The 21,833-nt window shown below is 39.7% G+C and overlaps 1 protein-coding gene across 1 annotated transcript; it reads left to right on the forward strand.

The window, feature by feature from the left end:
• The first annotated feature begins 2,272 nt into the window (after window positions 1-2,272).
• On the forward strand, window positions 2,273-20,914 carry rtbdn (retbindin). Its single transcript, XM_034226486.1, has 6 exons — window positions 2,273-2,472; window positions 4,373-4,552; window positions 5,118-5,217; window positions 7,164-7,292; window positions 9,123-9,219; window positions 19,149-20,914. Exons 2-6 carry the CDS (start codon window positions 4,393-4,395, stop codon window positions 19,494-19,496), a joined length of 834 nt encoding a protein of 277 aa, XP_034082377.1. The 5' UTR covers window positions 2,273-2,472; window positions 4,373-4,392; the 3' UTR covers window positions 19,497-20,914.
• Window positions 20,915-21,833: the final 919 nt, after the last annotated feature.

Consider the following 21,833-nt stretch of genomic DNA (forward strand, 5'->3'; position numbering starts at 1 on the left):
CCAACTATTCAATCCTTTTAGCTAACTATAAGCTAACTGTTTTAACCGTTTATTTTTACTTTTAGCCAACTATTCAATCCTTTTAGCTAACTATAAGCTAACTGTTTTAACCGTTTATTTTTACTTTTAGCCAACTATTCAATCCTTTTAGCTAACTATGAGATAACTATTTTAACCGTTTATTTTAGCCAACTATTCAATCCTTTTAGCTAATTATAAGCTAACTATTTGAATGATTATCCGTTACTGTTAGCATACTATTTTACCTATTTGTTTACCTTCAAGCAAAGTAGTTTTACCATTTATTTGTACTTTTATCCAATTATTTAAATTCTCAGCTTACTTGAGACAATTGCATCTGAACTCAATCTGTGTGTAAATGTGATGGCCAATCTGTCTTCTTTCCTTCCTGTCCCGGCATGCTTTTGTTGCCAAAACCAATCATGCCTATGGCATGTTACCAATTTCACAGCCTTAGTTTTAGGCAGATGAATCTAGGCCACTGCAAGACATTCTCCATCTGCTATTCTGTGGCCAAAAGACTTGGGAGGTCAGAGAGAGAGAGAGAGAGAGGGATTAGCCTGGTACACCGGGTCCAGAGCGAGGTGAGATTAAAAGCCAGGAGCAGTAATACACTCATCGTGGAAAAACACACAGAATGACATGTTTCCATACAACCCCCACTCAGACTATAGCGTATATCTCCGTCATTCAACATGTTATTTCCACCAAATTGAAAAAGTAATCAACATTATTTCAGAAATTACATGTTTCGTTTTTTCATTGCTTGCATTACATGCCATATACTTTTGAAAAAACATCCATAACATTCATCTGTTTGCAACTTATATATATCAATATTCCAATTACTTGTATATAGACTATTCTGCACAATTTCTATTATATTCAATTTGATTGTATTTACTTGTATTATATCTGTTTCACTGTGTTGCACTGTTGGAGGAGCCTGTGACCTAAGCATTTCATTGTCATAACTACACTGTTGCTATGCACACATGACAAGAAAAACCTTGAATCTTGATCTGTTTTCAGCCCACATATCTAAAGGCTATATCATTGTAACATTCAGTGTTTTTATTCCACTGTATTTACTGTTATATTCTGTTGTATTTCCTTCAATTTCGCATGCATAGTTTACCTGTTTTTCCACCAAATTGAAAGAATAATCAACATTATTTCAGAGATTGCAAGTTTCATATGATATACATCTGTTTTTAGTGCACATATCTAAAGGCTATATCATTGAAACACCTAGTATTTGTATTACATCATGTTACATTCTGTTGTATTTCCTTCCATTTTGCATGCATAGTTTACTTGTTTTTCCAATTGAATTGCAGTTTTATATCTATTTTTCCTTTTATGTCAAGTATATTGTTCGTTGCATTGTCGGAGGAGATTGGTTTCAAAATGTTCATTGCCAGAACAAAGCCTTAGCTATTGTGCATATGACGCCTTGAATCTAATAATCCACAATAAAAGCATTTTAGTTTCCTGCATCTTACTTGCACCATTATGTTATTGTTATCTCATGTCTTCTTTCTTTTTATGATAATAATATGTTGCATTGTTGGAAGAGCTTAGGACTTAGCTAGCATACATATGATAAGAAAAGCCTTTGAATCTGTTGTCTTTCAATCCTATTCACGCACTTAACTTGGAACACAATGTCCCTGGCTCGTTTTGATTGTATTTCTTTGCAAGTCTTTTGTTGCATTGCTGGAAGACAAAAGATTCCCATTGTAAAAACTCTGTAGCTATTGTGCACATGACAAATAAAGCCTTTGAATCCTGAACCAAGGTCACCAGCTCCTGTCGAGGCGTACATTGACACAGATGTCAAAAAAAAAAAAGGTCATCTATAAAAATATGATTACAGTTTTTTGCAGAACGCAGCAGCTTCGTCGGTGTTTTGTTCTGCAGAGATTTGTGTTCCCTGTCCTCAGCACATCATGCAGTATAAGCTATTAAATCTCAGCTCTGCTAACCGTATCATGTGGAAAAAGCCCTGACCTCAGACTGGGGGTGACTGAGGAGAGGGTGAGGACAGGTGTGACTCAGCAGCACCTGAGCACGATCAAGGGCAACACATCCTTTTATATTGCACTGTATATGTAGTGCATGGGCTTTGGAAGGAAGGCTGTCAACAAGGAGGATTTGGTGAACATCTCAGGGGGGAGATTAGGAAGGAGGGAGTCTTTTCTATGTGTGCATAAAGGGGGAGGGAGATATAGAGAGGACTTCCCAGCATGGGGGAGGGAGGGGGTGAGTTGCCTGGTTCGAAAGGGACTGAAATGTCCTTCATATAAACCGGTGACAAAGTGGTGAGCAGCGGCCACACAGACAGCAGGAGACCGAGCACCGAGCAGCCGCTAGATCCGCAGCGACACACCGGGGAGAAACACCCGAGAGGAAGCAACTCATCCGAAGCATTCATCACAACACCGACAGGTAACAATAATGAATGCACGACGATTTGAACAGTTTTACTCGACAGCTTGTCAGACGTATTATCACATTTTGAATGATCTTTATTAACAGGTGTATACGAGGACAGTGCGTTAGCATAATGTGTTGCTACGGATGAAACAAAAATACCCTAAAGTGCCTTAGAGTCCAATTTAAAACTCATTAATAAGCAACACCAGACTCCATTGGAAAAAGAGGTTTTTTTTTACAACTGCGTGTTTTCTACTTGGTAACATGTTTGCATATACATAAAAGTTCTTATTGCGTTGTAAATAATAACGCTTAAAGAAATTAACGTTATCTTTTTGGAAATAGGAAGAAGTTGCTTTTTTAGTTTTAATTTTCAAGGTTAAGCGAGCTGATTTTTTGGGTGGAATATTGTATACAAAAATACATTTTGAATTACCTCGAAGTAGCATTAGATAGGGTTTAAAACTGGAAGGTGAAAGTAGTGTAATGCACCATTTGTATTTTTATTTATTTAGCGTATATCTCGGATTATTTAATGTATTTGTTATTTTTTTGTTGGAGTTTTTCCTCCTGATTTTGTGAGGTTTATATATTATATACATATGTTTCCATATGTATGACTATATAACTCATAGGATAGTCACGTTATTTGTTCCTGAATATATGAAATGCATCCTTTATCTTTGTTGTGTGACATCTGGACTTCACTGGACTCTTTTATTGATTTTTTTATTGAACTTTTATTCCAGAAATGACGTATTTTCTTCTCGAAAATACATGATTTTCTTACATCTAAGAATTGTGTATTTGTTGTGTTCAATCAGGGCTACATCAGATTATTGTATTTATTTATTTAGCTATTTTTTCAAGTATTTTCTCATGATTTTATAACAGCTAAGAATATTATCTATTTCTCCTTAAATGTCTGAAACACATCCCATATCTTTGTCGTGTAAAATCAAGGCTACACTGGACTATTTCTTATTTGCGGGAATGTGTGACTTCAAGTGTATCTCACAGATATATAACGTTATAACCCCATCATGTGAGTTCTCCTGTAGTGTGTGAAATGTGTCGTATATCCTTGTTGTGTAGATTCAGAGCAACGTGTCCCATTCAGCCAGATTTGTTTAATTCTTGTTATCTAGGCTACACATCGGCCATCCGCTTGTCAGATTAAACAACTACGCATTTGTGCACGGTGCTCCAGTCTCACCTAATTAGACTCAGCCTCTGGGTCACCACATGCAGAGCTCACACGGAGATAAACAGCCTGTAAACCTGAAGACTGAGGCGTGAGAATAACCCAGATTAGGATTTTACATCCAACGTGTTTGTTTTTAAAGTCGTGTACAGGTAGCTACACTACAGTAGGTAGTTCTTCTTTGGATGTCATTTATATGTATTCTATTAAACAGGCCATCATCCCTACATTAATGGGAATGCAGGTTAATAAAAGTAAACTCAATTAACCAAATAATTTATTTTATAGTATGTTTTTTTTCTTTTTATAAAAGCCAAAACTAACATTTCATTTAATTTTTTATTTATTCTTTAACTTTTTTGTCTTTTCTTGTCAACTTCCAGAGGTGGAAAAATTAGTAATACACAAAAAAATACTCACGTTAAAGTTCTGCAATTAAAATGTTGAGTCTCAATTTAACAAAAGTATTGACGTCAAATATACATAAAGTACCAAAGGATACACGTTATTGATTTTTATTATTTGCTAAATATCTGAATCTGTGACTACAGCGGTCAGATAATGCATTAAAATAAAAATACTTAAGTGAAGAACAAGTACCTCAAAATTGTACTTAAATACAGTACTGTAAATGCACTTCAATATTTCAGTCAGGTGAGCATGTTGTTTCTAATCTGCCTCTGTCCATTGTGCTGAACTCTTTTCCAGACCTGTGATTGGCTGTAGAGATGGGTGTCACCTCTCGTCCACTGCTATTGGCTGGAGTTTATCTGTTGGCCGCTCTGATTGGTGGAGCCCACTCAGAGGGGGTGTGTCTTCAAGACGCTAAGCACAAGGCCACGCCCAGTCCAGAGCCCAACCTGACGGAGTGTGGGCTGTACGCTGACAGTGAGTGGATTTACAGAGCCTTTAAGTACTTATACTACTCTGGAAAAGTACTCCATTACAAGTAAAAGTACTGCATTGAGAATGATCGGCTACTTAAGTACATTTATTAACAAAATATTAGATATATTATATAAAAGTAGTCTACTCTAAGCAGAAACATGTAATAACAAATAGTCAATAAAAGTATTAATTAGAAGCAGATCATTTTCAATTTGAGGAGTCTAACTACAAAAATTAAACATTATCAAAATACTTTTTCAGGTGTACTTAAATATAATGTGTGCTAGTTTAATCGACATCATAATATCATTTATTATACAAATATTGTATATGTTATGTGTGTTCAAATCAACATTTCTCATGTAACTAGTATTTAATCTGTCAAATAAATGGAGTAAATTCAAAAGTACTTAAGTGCAGTCCCCTTAAATGTGTATTTTAGTACTTCACTAAATTTACTTAGTAACCTTGAAACACTGCCTGTTTGATGATGTAAAGACACCCTGTGGTGATAATATCAAACTGTATCTCCCGACTGACTGCATGTGTTTCTTGTGGTCGACAGACAGCTGCTGCACCGAAGAAGACATTCCGGACGTCTCCCATGTCCCCTCGGCTCTCAACAAGAACAAACCCTGGGACAAGTGCGGTCCTCTGAGCTCTGAGTGAGTCTCACAGTCTCTGATTAACACTGATTTATGTTAACATCCATCACATCACTACCTGTAAACACACAGAGGATTATGGCGATTGAAAAAACATTGAGATTAAATCTGTCTGTGATCAAGATTAAGATTTATTTATCCCAAATTCATTTATTCACTCTTGTGTTATTCTACTTTACATTGCACACATAGGCCCACAATACACACATGCACAAACAATACTTATACTGTAGAGTGCCACAGTGACGCTTCCTAAATCCCGGAAGTAAGTTAGCATTTAATGTAACCACCAAGGAGCTTACTTCTGGGTTTTAGGATGCGTCACTGTGGCACTCCATACACATGCATAAGTAAAAGGGCTGCAAATGGTTCAGCTACTGGGAGAAGTTGGGGACTCGATGCCTTGCTCAAAGACACCTCATTAGTGCCTAGCAGGAAAACTTTACAGCTACCATTTCGCACTTTGTACATGGTCCGAATGGGAGTTGAACCAATGACCCTTTGCTTTCCAAGACAAGTCCCTACAGACTGAGCTTCGACCGCCAAATATGATATTAGCAGAGCTACACTCCATTGGATAGTGGTTCCTGTAAGGGAAACTTCTGCAGCAATGGAGAGTCAGGACTCAGAGAGACACGAGGAGAGTTGGAGCTTTGATGTCAAACACTGTTAGTTTATTACAAGTCAACGGCCGGAGAATTCATATCACAAGTCACAGCAGCAAAAGGTTCTGACTGCACGGGTGGGTTGTCATGTCAATTCTGCCCAGCCTATCTCTCGATAGACCTTTTAACTAGTTTACAGAGAGTTAATCAGCATATTGGGGGAGGCGTAAACATCTGTGGAGCTACAGGAGATATCCCCCAACTCTGGAGCTTAGAAGCTAGCGTTCTCACACTCACAAAACCTCCCTATGCCCTGTAGGTCAAGCTGTAAAACCTAGTATCAAAATACGACTGCATCAACACATTCCTTACGGAAGATAAGGAGCAGGGCGTACATGTAAACACACAGTAAATGTTAAATATCTTAGGAGTAAGGAATAATTATTATTTGACACTTAGAAAGAGAGAAGAAATATTCTCTAACAGTTCCAATGAAGACAAGCTAATAGAAAGCATATCAAAACTAACATCAACGACTTTTGAGTGGTGCAGTGATGACGTAGCCAACGTTAGCGTTATGCTATAAACATCACGGTCACATGACTTCACGTCACCACCGCTAAGCTAAAGGTGGCTAATGTTGGGCAATAAAGGAACTACAGCACGGTCACATGACTTCACGTCACCACCGCTAAGCTAAAGGTGGCTAATGTTGGGCTATAAAGGAACTACAGCACGGTCACATGACTTCACGTCACCACCGCTAAGCTAAAGGTGGCTAATGTTGGGCAATAAAGGAACTACAGCACGGTCACATGACTTCACGTCACCACCGCTAAGCTAAAGGTGGCTAATGTTGGGCTATAAAGGAACTACAGTACGGTCACATGACTTCACGTCACCACCGCTAAGCTAAAGGTGGCTAATGTTGGGCTATAAAGGAACTACAGTACGGTCACATGACTTCACGTCACCACCACTAAGCTAAAGGCGGCTAATGTTGGGCGTGATGACGTTTAGTTGTCTCATTTAGACACTTGTTAGCAACCGCTTTTTTCAAATCCACCAGGGGGGGATTTACTGACGTGTTTTATGTGGTAGAAAAAAAATCTCTTCAGCTTGTGTTAACCACAGACCTTAAAAAACCCATTGACTTCCAAAAAAGAGAACCCAAATTACCAAAATACTGACTCATTTCCCATTTTTACGACTCATTCCTGCATCATCTTTAACTGCCTTGGGACCATTTCCACTCTGTCACCCCTACCAGGGTCAATGAAGGTTTAAACACTGATGTCATAATGTTAGTACTAACCCCCCTCCCCCTCTTTATCTCTTTAGGTGTGAAGGTTTCCTGAAGCGAGTGTCATGTTTCTACCGCTGCTCTCCGGACGCCGCGCGCTGGCCTCACCCTCAGAGACGCTCCTACATCCAGGCGGTGCCGCTCTGCCACAGCTTCTGCAGGGACTGGTGAGGCTGCCAAAACACATTGGGCTAATTACCCATAGTCCCTAGGTCTAGTCATTCGTTAATGTTAGAAACATCTCACTGGTCCCCGGCTTGATCTTCAATCTCAGGATCCATGTATCTGTGATCCTCTCCAGAATGGAAGTAGTCATCACATACAGAGCATCAACTAGTTCCTGAACAGTGTTCTTCACATGCTGATATCCAAGAGAGGGAGTTACACAGTCACAAGATGGAGGAATAGAAAGCAGTATTCAATGTTTACTTCAGATTAGCTCCACGTCAGAAATGAGCATGCTTGATGTCTATCTCCATAGAGGCTGAATCATCATGTTAATCACATAGCTATCATATGCCTCAAACAGTCCTGATGCTCTTCTAGGTAATCACACATCCTGTCATGTTCACAGCTACAGTTGGGATACCTTTGTTATCACGTTACTCTCAGACTGGAAGAGGACATTCAGTGTTTTCCCAACAGTGCCAAAACACATTTCGAATCACATCTAAATCAAGATCGGTATCTGTCCCGGTTCACCTATAAGCACTGTCAGGAGAGAGATTACCGCACGGTGTAACGGCGTTCTGTGCTCAGACAGAGTGTCCCATTAACAGCATAATGGCTCAGGGAAGGCCAAGGTTACATATAGTCCTGTTTTACAAAGTAGGGTACAACAATGTACAGCAGCAAAGGGGATTCCTGTCAGCATGAGAAACTGTTTCATATCATGGTTGCCTTGTTGCAGGGGTTGTTGTCACCTTTTATACTATATTTGTGTTTACAATGAACACATTTAGGAGCGCTTGAGCAGCCTTGAGTTTGAGATGATTGATACCACTTTTCTGTTGGTACAATAGACTGGTTTTAGATGGGGACTTCATAGTTAGTGTGACGTCATTCATTGGTTTTTAGTGTTGTCTTTTTTTAAGTCTTGAATTTGGCATTTTGTTTATTTAAGTGACAATAGTTGTGTTACCTGGTACAAGCTAAAGCTAGCGCTACCTAGCTAGTATGGTTAGCAAGGTTTAGTCACAAAGACACATACTTAAAACAAAATGTAGATTACTAGCTGAGTCCTTAACATATTTTGTTTGTAGGCTACTACTGAACATGCCTACTTAAAAGTGGGGTAGGTAATTCACTTCAGAAACACTTTGTTATATTCCATGGAATGCTCTTAACATCCGACAGCAATGAATATATTAAATGCTTTGACAATAAATACATACAAAATGTCATCTGTGGAAGCCGTGGCGCTGTAAAAAGCACGACCAATCATCTGAGCCGGCTAAAGTAACTGGATGGCCTACCTGCCTGTCAGCCTTCCATCTGGGCACAAACTTATCTCGTGCCCTCATTGGTCATGTGCGCGTTCGTGTGTGTTGGAGGAGGGGCTCTGTGAGGAAGTGGCAGATTTTTTCCGGTTGTGTATTTTCAAATTCTAGCGCACTCGAGCTGGTTTCTCCAAAATTACCGACCCTACCTTTAAGTTAACAGTGTTAACTAGTTGTTTTTAAACTTTGGTTTTTGTAGGGATTAATCGCGAAGGATATGAAATGTTTACTAAATATGAAATAAAGTGAGATTTAGAGGGGCTGGCAGGTGGATTTTGTTAACCTTGCACGGAGTTCGGCTTGCTTTTGGATGTTTCCAGTCTTTAAGCTAAGCTAACTGTCGCTTAATATTTGGCATATGAACTAATTCTGCATAAAAGCTGCACCCCAGTTCTTTGGTACACAACCGGAATCTCAGGAATACATCTTACAATGAGAGATTTACAGTTGAGTGTTTTGCCATTATTTAATTGAGAGATTTGCTGTGTGTTTCTTCAGGTTTGACGCCTGCAGGATGGACATGACGTGCGCTCGTAACTGGGCCAGAGACCCCCGGGGACAGAACTGCACTGGAACCTGTGTGTCCTATCAGCAGGTGAGCTGTGATTGGTTACTTACATAACATGGACCCTTGTGTTTGTCTTTTGTTGCCATCAGTAGAAATCAGACATTTTGAGTGTTTGTGTGCCACTCGAGCAGCAGCATGGCTTTCTGGGGGATATTTCCATCTCTTCAGCACTTCTAAAAGGTGAAATGGCATTACATGTAGACGAGAAAGTCACGGCCCCCTGAGAATACAAGGCAATTAGTTCAAATGTATCGCACACCTTCTTTTTATGACCATATGCAGGAAGAAGTACTCAGATCTCGTACTTAAGTAAAATAAGAAGTACTCAGATCTCGTACTTGAGTAAAAGTAGAAGTACTCAGATCTTGTACTTGAGTAAAAGTAGAAGTACCCAGATCTTGTACTTGAGTAAAAGTAGAAGTACTCAGATCTTGTACTTGAGTAAAAGTAGAAGTACCCAGATCTTGAGTAAAAGTAGAAGTACTCAGATCTTGTACTTGAGTAAAAATAGAAGTACTCAGATCTTGTACTTGAGTAAAAGTACTCAGATCTTGTACTTGAGTAAAAGTAGAAATACTCAGATCTTGTACTTGAGTAAAAGTAAAAGTACTCAGATCTTGTTTTTGAGTAAAAGTAGAAGTACTCAGATCTTGTACTTGAGTAAAAGTAGAAGTACTCAGATCTTGTTCTTGAGTAAAACTCGAAGTACCAGAGTGTAGGAATACTTTGTTACAGTAAAAGTCCTGCATTCAAAATGTTCCTCAAGTGAAAGTAGGAAAGTATTCTCATCAAAATATAGTGAAAGTAGCGACAGTAAAAGTAGTCGTTGTGCAGATTGGTCCATTTCAGAATAATATATATGATATGTTTTATAATGATTGATCATGAAAGTGTTCTCAAAGCTGGTGAAGGTGCAGCTAGTTTGAATGGCTTTGTATACTGCAGGGTAGCTGGTGGATTTACTCCAGGTGGAACTAAAGTCTGATTCAACACTTGATTAGATTTCACATCATTCATCCAGATCTGTGAAGTAACTAAAGGGATTAAATACATACCTTTAGTTACACCATGTACCTCTGAATGGTGGAGTAGAAGTACACCGTAGCATAAAATGGTATCTAAAAATGATATTTAAGTACTGTACTTGAGTAAATATACTTCCCGGCTCTGACCACATGCTGCAATAAATCAAATCAAATCAAGTTTTATTTATAAAGCACATTTAAAAGCGATTTTCGGTCGAGCCAAAGTAGTGTACATGTAATAAAAACACATTACTACAATCACAATAAAAGACAATAAATTGCAACAGGTATATAAAAAAACACAGGGAAAAGTCAGGAGTCGTGCTCCGCTCTGACTAGAAGGCCAGGGAGAAGAAGTGTGTCTTAAGAGTAGATTTAAAACCCCCAGGGTCTGGGCCGACCTCACATGGAGGGCCAGAGTGTTCCAGAGCCTGGGGCCAGCTGCTGCGAAGGCTCGGTGCCCTCGGGTTTGAGCCTGGTCTTGGGCACTACCAGCAGCAGCTGGTCAGCAGACCTTAAAGCTCTGGCTGGGGTGTAGCGATGGAGGAGTTCAGCTATATGAGCCGGAGCCCATTTAGGGCTTTAAAATCAATTCGGAACCAAATTGGAAGCCAGTGCAGTGAGGCCAGAATTGGGGTGATGTGGTCACGTTTTTTGTGGCCAGTCAGTAGACGATAATAATGACATTTCCACCTGTTGTACTTTATCTAAAGTGTTAATCATAGACTGTATAAAAGAAGTAGTAATTTCTAGGGATGCTCCGATCGCCAATTTCGGCGCCGATCGCCGGAATCGGTATCGGTCGATACCGATCGCCGATCCGATCAAGTGGGCGGGGCCTAAATGGAAGATTTAAACATCACTTTAAATCTTCCATTTAAAGTGATGTTTAAAACTCAGTTAATGGGGCTCATTCACTGGAGCTTCCACAAACAACAATCAACTTAATTATTACATTCAAATGATGTACATTATTCAAGTTTACATTCACTTTGGATAATAACACGGGAGAAATGAGCGGAAGCGCTCTCTTTTCCTCTCTCTCTCTCCTGACAGCCTGTCAGTGTCTCATGCAGCTCACTGATCCAGTAATGAGTGACCCGACAGTGAAGAATACATATATTTATTACTAGTTTAGCTTGTTCCAGAGGTAGATGAAATAGCTAAGTGTGTGAGGTCTAACTCTTGTGTGTTTCGTTCCGCTTACCGGTCCGGCGGGCGGAGCTGCAGGATTTCAGCTTCACACACGTTGCATTCCGCTATTTTACTGTCTTTTTCGGACACCTTAAAATAATGCCAGACCGGTGAAGCCATTCTGGCGAGCTTGTTTTGCCGCACACAGAGAAAAGTGTCATGTATTTTACGTCATGCGATCGGCTCTCGCGATCGGCATGTTTAGAGAGCACCGATCGATCGGTAGAGAGTGAGTATCGGCCGATCTCGATCGGTGACCGATGGATCGGAGCATCCCTAGTAATTTCATTGTTTGAGTGTTTTTGAAATCTTAAGGGGAACATTTTGCCCATCGCCATGTTGTTTTCATTGCATTTCATCATTTACCATTAATGACAAATGTACAAAATGCATATCATGCTGTCGTGCAAAAGGCTTATCAGTAAAAGGTATCTGTAATAAGTCGGTGTTCTTTACGATGCTGTTACAAGTTGTTCACCTGAGCGCTGGCTGCTGGAACAAAGCTGTTTGCTCACCGCTTTATTCCACCCCTCAGGACCTTGATTGATGCATTATGTGAGCGATCACTCCTAAGCTGATATTTTCTCGGGTGTCAGAGGTTTAAATCCCCATTGACAGATCTCAGAGCTTGTCATTGGAGCAGTGTGCAGCGGGTAGAAGGTCAGATACTGTCTCACAGTGAAGGGGAGTGAGTGTGCAGGAGGCAAAGGGTTAACGCGCTGAAGCATGAAACGCTTCGTCCTGCTTCAGTGGACAGAGGCCAGCTGGGGGATTTCAAAAGAGGCAGAGGAGGAAAATAACTGTCACACAATGACACTGTCTATCTATCTATCTATTTTGAAGGCAGCTTCAGACACCAGTTGAAAATATATTTAATGGTAGAAACGCTTTGGTCTAAAAATACTCCATTACAATTTAAAGCACATGTGTCAAACTCAAGGCCCGGGGGCCAAATCAGGCCCTTGGTGGATTTAATTTCGGCCGGCAGGATAATTTCTAATTCCTGTTAGATCTGGCCCGCCGGTATATTGCACGCACACCTTCACTCCATCCTGAGGGTCTCCTCCGCTCAGAGCCTGAGCCCAAACATTGATGACCTTGCACCCAAGATGAGATGCCAAGTATCTGAGCTAGCATCACAGAGCAGCACACTGAGTTTAATGGATGCTTCCTTCTGCACTTTCTCTCAGGACAACAGGGCATGTTTGGTTTTCTCTTTGAGGGGAATAGTTTTCTTGAAGCTGTTGTTGGCCTGTGGGAAAATGTACTCATAAGAAATGACTCTGGAAAAGCTGCAGATAGAGCCATAAGAAATGAATGCACCTGATTATTTAATGTTTAATGTTGTTTTTATAGGCAATAATTTAAGCTTTGTTAGTTCCAGGTTTAATATGTGCAATAAGTTCATTTCAATAAGTTCTGCATTAAACATTGAACCAGTCCGGAGTCCCTCCACTAGTACCCATTTTTTAATTTTGGCCCACTGTGTATTTGAGTTTGACCCCCCTTACAGTCTCAACGTATCATGCATTTCATAAGTAAAAATAACTATGAGTGGTATATAAACATAGTGCAGTAAAAAGTCACAGCAGAGCCGGCCAGCTAACCAATCGGAGCAGACTGGGGTCTGGTTTCAGACAGAGGGTGAAAAGAGGTGCTGCAGCACAGACAGTATGAGAAAAATAAAGAGTTTTTTGAACATTAAAGCATGGAGACATGTAGAGACACTACATGCTGATATACACCTGAACATCAGCAGGAGAGGACTCTTTAAAGTAGAGACACTACATACTGATATACACCTGAACATCAGCAGGAGAGGACTCTTTAAAGTAGAGACAGTACATACTGATATACACCTGAACATCAGCAGGAGAGGACTCTTTAAAGTAGAGACACTACATACTGATATACACCTGAACATCAGCAGGAGAGGACTCTTTAAAGTAGAGACACTACAAACAGATATACACCTGAACATCAGCAGGAGAGGACTCTTTAAAGTAGAGACACTACATACTGATATACACCTGAACATCAGCAGGAGAGGACTCTTTAAAGTAGAGACACTACATACTGATATACACCTGAACATCAGCAGGAGAGGACTCTTTAAAGTAGAGACACTACATACTTATATAGCCACCTGAACATCAGCAGGAGAGGGACTCTTTAAAGTAGAGACACTACAATCTGATAATACAAACCTGAAACATCAGCAGGAGAAGGACTCTTTAAAGTAGAGACACCTACATACTGATATACACCTGAACATCAGCAGGAGAGGCACTCTTTAAAGTAAGAGCACTACCTACTGATATACACCTGAACTCAGCAGCAGAGACTCCTTAAAAAGTACAAAAGTAATGTCAACATAGTACTTGAGTTATATTCCGGCAGCCGTAATTTCATTTGTAAAAGCCTCTAGAAACGCAGAATTGAAAGAAGATTTACATTAAATGATTATAATCCATAAATTCCCCTACGATTTGAGAAATCCTCATTAAAACCTTTTTAAAATCCTGAACTCATGAATAGTTCACCCTAAAGATAGGAACAGAAACGCAGGTGCCTGTAGAAATAAAAATATGCAAACCGATACCGGGGAGGAATCTGTGAATGCTTGACTGCCGTAGGTTGAAACAAGCTAATGCATTCCAACACCACACACACACACACACACATTCACACACACACCCCACACACACACACACACACACACACACACACACACACACACACACACACACACACACACACACACACACACACACACACACACACACACACACACACACACACACACACACACACACACACAAATCCCTCTGGCACTGCGTCTCTCTCTGTCTTTGTACTCGATGGTAACATTATTTGCAAGCCAAGGTCTGATTCATCTCAGCGTTAGACGCGCTTTGTGCTCAGGGTTTTGAGGGAATGAATGCACAGAGCGGCCATGGAGGTTACACTGAAAGAGCTTTTTAAATTAACATGTGTGTCAAACGTCATCACACCCAACATTAGCACAGGTGACTAAAAGAGCCATCTCCTTTCAAAGTAGCTGTTTGTCATTTTACCATGAATTTCCAAAGCAATGTCAGGCATTGAAGCCACTAAACATGACATTAGGTCTTATTTCCACATATTCTTATAGAAAATGTCAGAAAATTCACTTTTAAGCCGCTAAAATTATGAAGAATCCTACTTTTTTCTGTTTTATGTCATTTGAATATAAATACATGACAATTTGTTCTATTTCCATTCCTTCTTTAGCACAAAAATAGCAGAGAATGCAGTTTCTTTAAGCCTCTAAAATGATGACAAATCCTACTTTTTACAGTTTTATATCATATGAAAGTAAATGTGTGACCATACATGACAGTATGTCTTTAAAGATTGCATAACATGCTGTTTTTGTCCTCTCAAATATAGACAATTCCTTATTTTTCTTTCTACTTTACTGCTGGTTTATATACATATTTGGGGATTTCAGAGGGATAGGACAAGACATTCAAAGACCTAAATCTCCCTGTACTTTAAGGAACAGTTTTCAAAATGTTCTGCCAAACTAAGTGATGAGTTGATTTAGTAATCAGCATTAATTAATCAACAATTAAAATACTTACTCAGTATATCATAGCTGAACATCTGGGTAATTACAGATCCACTCTCAGGAAATCGACTATTTGTAATATTCTTATTTTGACCCCAGGCGACATGAGTCATTGCAATAGACTTTGATATAAATACATTTATTGTCAGTGTCCTCTCTGGTTTCTGTTTCCCTGTCGCACCGGCTCGTATGCGTCAGGTTTCGGAACACAGAGGCGTGGAATTGAATCAGATAAAGATGGAAAGGACAAGATAGAGCCGCAGGAAATTTCAGCCTCTCACTTATTCGATCACACCCTGTCATTAGCCTGTTACGGTTTGCTGCCAAAGCTAATTCTTGTGTGTGTGTGTGTGTGTGTGTGTGTGTGTGTGTGTGTGTGTGTGTGTGTGTGTGTGTGTGTGTGTGTGTGTGTGTGTGTGTGTGTGTGTGTGTGTGTGTGTGTGTGTGTGTGTGTGTGTGTGTGTGGTGTGTGTGTGTGTGTGTGTGTGTGTGTGTGTGTGTGTGTGTGTGTGTGTGTGTGTGTGTGTGTGTGTGTGTGTGTGTGTGTGTGTGTGTGTGTGTGTGTGTGTGTGTTGTGTGTTGTGTGTGTGTGTGTGTGTGTGGTGTGTGTGTGTGTGTGTGTGTGTGTGTGTGTGTGGATAGAGGGAAGCAGACGTTAGGAAGGGGGAGTTACAGAGAAACACTGAATAAGAGAGATAAATAAATAGTAAGTGCAGGAAAATAAATATTTAGTGGAAGTTAAGGGGACAAAATGAGCAGGAAACAGAATCAGGTTCATAGTACACATAGGTGGAATTTGCTTCGGTGCATACATAAACAAAGTGAGAACTTTTATACAATTAAAAAACAAAAATAAATGTTAACAAGAAGTATAAATAGACAAAAAAGAAAGTGCAATAAAAATAGGATAAATTACTTAACAAATGTAATTAGAGATGTTCCGATCAAATGATCGGAATCGGATCGGGAGCAAAAAAAGGTGATCGGGACATCCCTAAATGTAATAATATATGTGCAGTTTACTTGAATATTTATATTAAATCGTAAATAATACTTCTACTCAATTCCATTTTGAAATGAAAGTATTGTGGTTTTGCTGCACTGCATTTAATTGCACACTTATACTCAGAGGTGGGAGAAGTACTCAGATGTTGTACTTGAGTAAAAGTAGAAGTACTCAGATGTTGTACTTGAGTAAAAGTAGAAGTACTCAGATGTTGTACTTGAGTAAAAGTAGAAATACTCAGATGTTGTACTTGAGTAAAAGTAGAAGTACTCGGATCTTGTACTTGAGTAAAAGTAGAAGTACTCAGATCTTGTACTTGAGTGAAAGTAGATGTACTCAGATCTTGTTCTTGAGTAAAAGTAGAAGTACTCAGATGTTGTACTTGAGTAAAAGTAGAAGTACTCAGATCTTGTACTTGAGTGAAAGTAGATGTACTCAGAACTTGTACTTTAATAAAAGTAGAAGTACTCAGATGTTGTACTTGAGTAAAAGTAGAAGTACTCAGATGTTGTACTTGAGTAAAAGTAGAAGTACTCAGATGTTGTACTTGAGTAAAAGTAGAAGTACTCGGATCTTGGACTTGAGTAAAAGTAGAAGTACTCAGATCTTGTACTTGAGTGAAAGTAGATGTACTCAGATCTTGTTCTTGAGTAAAAGTAGAAGTACTCAGATCTTGTACTTGAGTAAAAGTAGAAGTACTCAGATCTTGTACTTGAGTGAAAGTAGATGTACTCAGATCTTGTTCTTGAGTAAAAGTAGAAGTACTCAGATCTTGTACTTGAGTAAAAGTAGAAGTACTCAGATCTTGTACTTGAGTGAAAGTAGATGTACTCAGATCTTGTTCTTGAGTAAAAGTAGAAGTACTCAGATCTTGTACTTGAGTAAAAGTAGAAGTACTCAGATCTTGTACTTGAGTAAAAGTAGAAGCACTCAGATCTTGTACTTGAGTAAAAGTAGAAGTACTCAGATCTTGTACTTGAGTAAAAGTAGAAGTACTCAGATCTTGGTATTACATACATGTAGTGGAGTAAAAGTACAAAGTAGCATAAAATGAATATACTCAAGTAAAGTACAAGTATCTCAAAAATTGTACTTAAGTACAGTACTCGAGTAAATGTACTTACTGTTACTTTATACCTCTGCTTGTACTGTAGTTATGTTTACATATAAAACACATGATATGCTGATGATATGATACAGTACCCTAGTACTAATCAGCTTTTAAAAGTGGAATAGAAAATGTGCAGTATATGAGAATGTCAAAGTGCAGAGACAGTGACTTAATGACTGCTCATGAGGCTGTCACTAGGTAAAGAAAAAGGAGCTTAACACTCAAAACTTCAGTGTGTGTGTCACTGAAACTTCACGAATGAGCTTCCTCAACTTTGTAGTCTTCTACGATATTCACAGCTGCAGCTCGAATGTTGAATTGTGATTTGTTTTCTGCAGCGTTGTGCCATATCCCTTGTAATCCCCATACTTGTCTTATTAGACAGGGGAATTTGTCACGCTCCAGAAACTGTAGCGCTAATGTCAGCGGTAATTGAAGTTTGTCCTCAAAGTAAAACTTCATAAGGACTTCTGTGAATATCCGTCAGATAGCAACACAAAGGAGGCTGAGCGTGACCTTTCCGATTAGTTCAGTCTGTCTTGCCAGATTTGTTGTTCTACCGTAAAAACGACACAAAGATGTCTTTCAGATACCAGTGTGTGATGTCCAAGGTCATTGTGTGTTATAATGTCCTCTCGAGGCCGAGGAGAGGCACAAAAGCAGCTGCCAGGTGCCGGCAGGCCGCTCTAACACCTGGCAGAGGGCCGTCTGAAATAGGCCAGAGTTAATGGAGTGGTGTGGTCCTAAACCTGGAAGAGAGTTAGAATTTTAGCTATTCCAGGTTCGCTACTCTTAAATTCAATGGTTTTATTAATTCGTTTTCTGTTGTAAGCGTGAAATAAGGTCTGTGGTTAACACAAGCTGAAGAGATTTTACCGTTTTTTTCTACGACATAAAATACATCAGTAAATACCCCACTGGTGATTTTAAAAACAGGTTGCTAAGTGTCTAAATGAGACGACTAAACGCCATCACGCCCAATATTAGCCGCCTTTAGCTTAGCGGTGGTGACATGAAGTCATGTGACCCTGCTGTAGTTCCTTTATAGCCCAACATTAGCCGCCTTTAGCTTAGCGGTGGTGACGTGAAGTCATGTGACCGTGCTGTAGTTCCTTTATAGCCCACCATTAGCCACCTTTAGCTTAGCGGTGGTGACGTGAAGTCATGTGACCGTGCTGTAGTTCCTTTATAGCCCAACATTAGCCGCCTTTAGCTTAGCGGTGTTGACGTGAAGTCATGTGACCGTGCTGTAGTTCCTCTATAGCCCAACTATAGCCGCCTTTAGCTTAGCGGTGGTAACGTGAAGTCATGTGACCGTGCTGTAGTTCCTTTATAGCCCAACATTAGCCACCGTTAGCTTAGCGGTGGTGAAGTCATGTGACCGTGCTGTAGTTCCTTTATAGCCCAACATTAGCCGCCTTTAGCTTAGCGGTGGTAACGTGAAGTCATGTGACCGTGCTGTAGTTCCTTTATAGCCCAACATTAGCCACCGTTAGATTAGCGGTGGTGACGTGAAGTCATGTGACCGTGCTGTAGTTCCTTTTATAGCTCAACATTAGCCACCTTTAGCTTAGCGGTGGTGACGTGAAGTCATGTGACCGTGCTGTAGTTCCTTTATAGCCCAACATTAGCCACCTTTAGCTTAGCGGTGGTGACGTGAAGTCATGTGAACGTGCTGTAGTTCCTTTATAGTCTAATGGTAGCTTTTTAATTCAAAAATCATAAAGTGGTGTTAATATGTGGAGATTATCCTGCTGAACAAAATGTGTAATTAACGTGTTTGCCACAGAGTTTATTTTCTGCAATAATCCTAAAGCCATTTCAGGTTAACAACCAAAAACACATTAAGAAAACCTTTGACTTCCACACAAGATAAGCGGAAGCTAACTCATTTCCACGTTTAAAAAATAATTTCTGCACAAGTCCATGATAGCCATTCCTTCGTTGGATGATGTTACATTGTCTTCACTTCCAATTAATATATCCTTTGTGTTTCTTTGCATATAGATGTACCAGCACGGCAGGGACCTGTGTGAGAGTCTTTGGGGCGACGCCTTCCTGTCGGTGGAGGACGAGCCTGAAGACGCAGGAGAAACTGGAGGTGAAGGTGAAGGAGGGCGTCCGTGCGGCTGCCTGACCCTCAGCCCCTCAGATAAAGATGTGATGGCCGCCCTCAGGGCTCAGCAGGATGACCCAGAGGAGCTGGACACCACCAAGACGGGCCTGCCTCAGTACCGCGCCCCGTGCCAGACCAAGCTGCCCCCCCAGGCCCGAGGGAACAGGAAGGGGAACTCGGTGCTGCGCAAACGCTCACTGGTGGTCGACGACGTGGAGGGGAGTGGGAGCGGCTTGTAGAGAAAGAGATAGAGATATATATATATATATATATATAGGGATTACTGTGTATAGATCTGTCTCTAGAAAATGGAGTCGCTCCTCTAACTAACTCATAGACACACACTGTCCTCATCGTTCTACATGTAATCTATGGTTTTAAATAACATCTGGTGTAGGATAGACACTAACAACCAGGATTCTCAGCCAGGATTTAAAACCATTAAAGGTGCGTTCACACCGGATGCTAAGCTAATATTGGCATCGCTTTGACCATTTGTGTTTACTAACGTCACTCAAACTAGACGCAGTGGCGAGGAGGCAGGGCTTATCTCCAGCTAGCCACCCACAAAAACAAGATAAAGATACATACGTAATACACATATCAAAGAGATGTAACTACATACTGATACCGATTAGTAAAAACCATGAATTAATGCTTTGGCTTTTATTTAAATGCTTCACCAATTCACCATGCCATAGACGTTAATAAACACTGATATTTGTCCAGTTTCTGAACAGATATGAGGAGCTGTGATCTCTGTGGGCTAACGTTTTGGTTTTCTGATTCAACGTCAGTGATGACAGGCGGAGATTCTCAACGCTGATTGGCTTTTTGCAAGTTGGAAAAATTGAATTATACCCGCTAGTAAATTGCACACGGGGGGTGCTAGTGATTTATCCGACCGGCCCACATCGACAGACCGACCCACTTCAGTACCGACCCCAAAACTGCACTTTGCGTCCGGTGTGTACGCACCACAAAGGCTGATTTAAAGGCAAAATCCTGCAAGGGCTCTCACTTCGAAAAGTAATATATTGATAACATCCCATTATAGCTAACCCTAGCCCTGAGAAAATGAGGATTTTATCGTTCAAAAGTCAGGTATTTTATCAGCTCTGCTCAGTTCATGATGCACACGGGAAGTCGTACAGTATTAGTGCATGACTCAAACGCCATTACCCAGAAGGCTTTACACTACAGTATTGTAAACATTACTCATCTCCCTGCTACTCTTTTCATCATCTAGGTGACTTTAATGTGCACTAGTCAAATGTTAAATGCAGATGTGTTGTGATGCTGTATCGTGTGGTCTACATGTCATAGTGTAAGAAAAGGTAATGATAATAATGAATGTAGCTTCTAACTCAATCTGGCCTGAGCGTAAAGGGATCTGGAACGATAATGACTACGGAGAGTTGATACCTGAGGGTCGGTTTAATATCCAGAGTGAATCCGCAGCGGCAGGATAGGTTGTCGTATATCACCCGTGTACTGTGGATGTCTTCTTTTTTTTATTACTTCATGTATATCTAGAGCGAGGCACTGTTAGATGTAAATGTTTTGTAAAATAAAAAGGGATTTTTGGTTTTATGGACTGAAACCGGTGTTTCCGTGCTTTACGTTCTCAATAAAGACAATATTTCTAAATGCCAAACCTGAGTCTGTCATCGTTCTTAAGGGCTGCAAAACAATAAGATTTGATGCATTGAAGGAGATTTATCCTAGAATTCATGATCTCTGAAGGACCAGATCTTAAATGTAGGACTATTTGGGATTAGGTTTACAGATCAGGTGTTATGTAAGACTATTTAAATAACGTTTTACTGTAAGAGGAACATAACATAATCAATTTAAGAGGTCAAATTAAACCAGCATATTTGTCAATATCACTATTTGGTTATATAAACAAACCAAATTGAGGTGTTCGAGTCCTAATCTTCCAAACAGCTGTTTTCAGTGAGAACATGTCCAATATTTAAGCTTTCTAAACTAATATTTACACTGTTTTCCATTACTTTTGCAAATGTTTTTAACTATTCATCCATTACTTTTACGTTACGGGTTAATCCCCTCCTTTTAGCAAACTATTCAGTGTTTATCCATTGCTTTAAGCTAACTATGCTAACTTTTGGCATCTTTTATCAAACTATTTTAACCATCCATCCATTACACTCCATGTTTTACTCTATAACACTATGTAAATACATTATATAATACATTTAAAACCAATATACAATCTCGCTAGTGGTAGCTTTTTGCAGTTCCAGACCATTTCAAGGTTCAAGGTTCTTTATTTTGTCATACGAACATAGCTACAGTAGTTATGCCGATGAAATTCTTAGGTCACAGGCTTCTCCAACAGAGCAACACAATAACAGATAAACAGACAAATATAGTGCAAGTCAATATTAAACACAAAATAAAAATAGTTTAAAAAAGTGAAATAGTGCAATAAGAGTCTATATGCAAGTTATTTGAATGATATATTAGATTATAGATAAATAATGTTTAAAGGTCACATGTCATGGCCATTTCCACTGATCATAATTCCATTGTTGAGGTCTACTAGAATA

This window comes from Gymnodraco acuticeps, unplaced genomic scaffold, assembly GCF_902827175.1.
Source record: "Gymnodraco acuticeps unplaced genomic scaffold, fGymAcu1.1, whole genome shotgun sequence".
NCBI lineage: Eukaryota > Metazoa > Chordata > Actinopteri > Perciformes > Bathydraconidae > Gymnodraco > Gymnodraco acuticeps.

Excerpts from the sequence above, each read along its gene's own strand:
- rtbdn (XM_034226486.1), top strand. The coding sequence starts at position 4,393 with ATGGGTGTCACCTCTCGTCCACTGCTATTGGCTGGAGTTTATCTGTTG. Across the intron at positions 5,218-7,163 it reads TGCGGTCCTCTGAGCTCTGA|GTGTGAAGGTTTCCTGAAGC; the intron begins GTGAGTCTCACA and ends TTATCTCTTTAG. Across the intron at positions 7,293-9,122 it reads CACAGCTTCTGCAGGGACTG|GTTTGACGCCTGCAGGATGG; the intron begins GTGAGGCTGCCA and ends GTGTTTCTTCAG.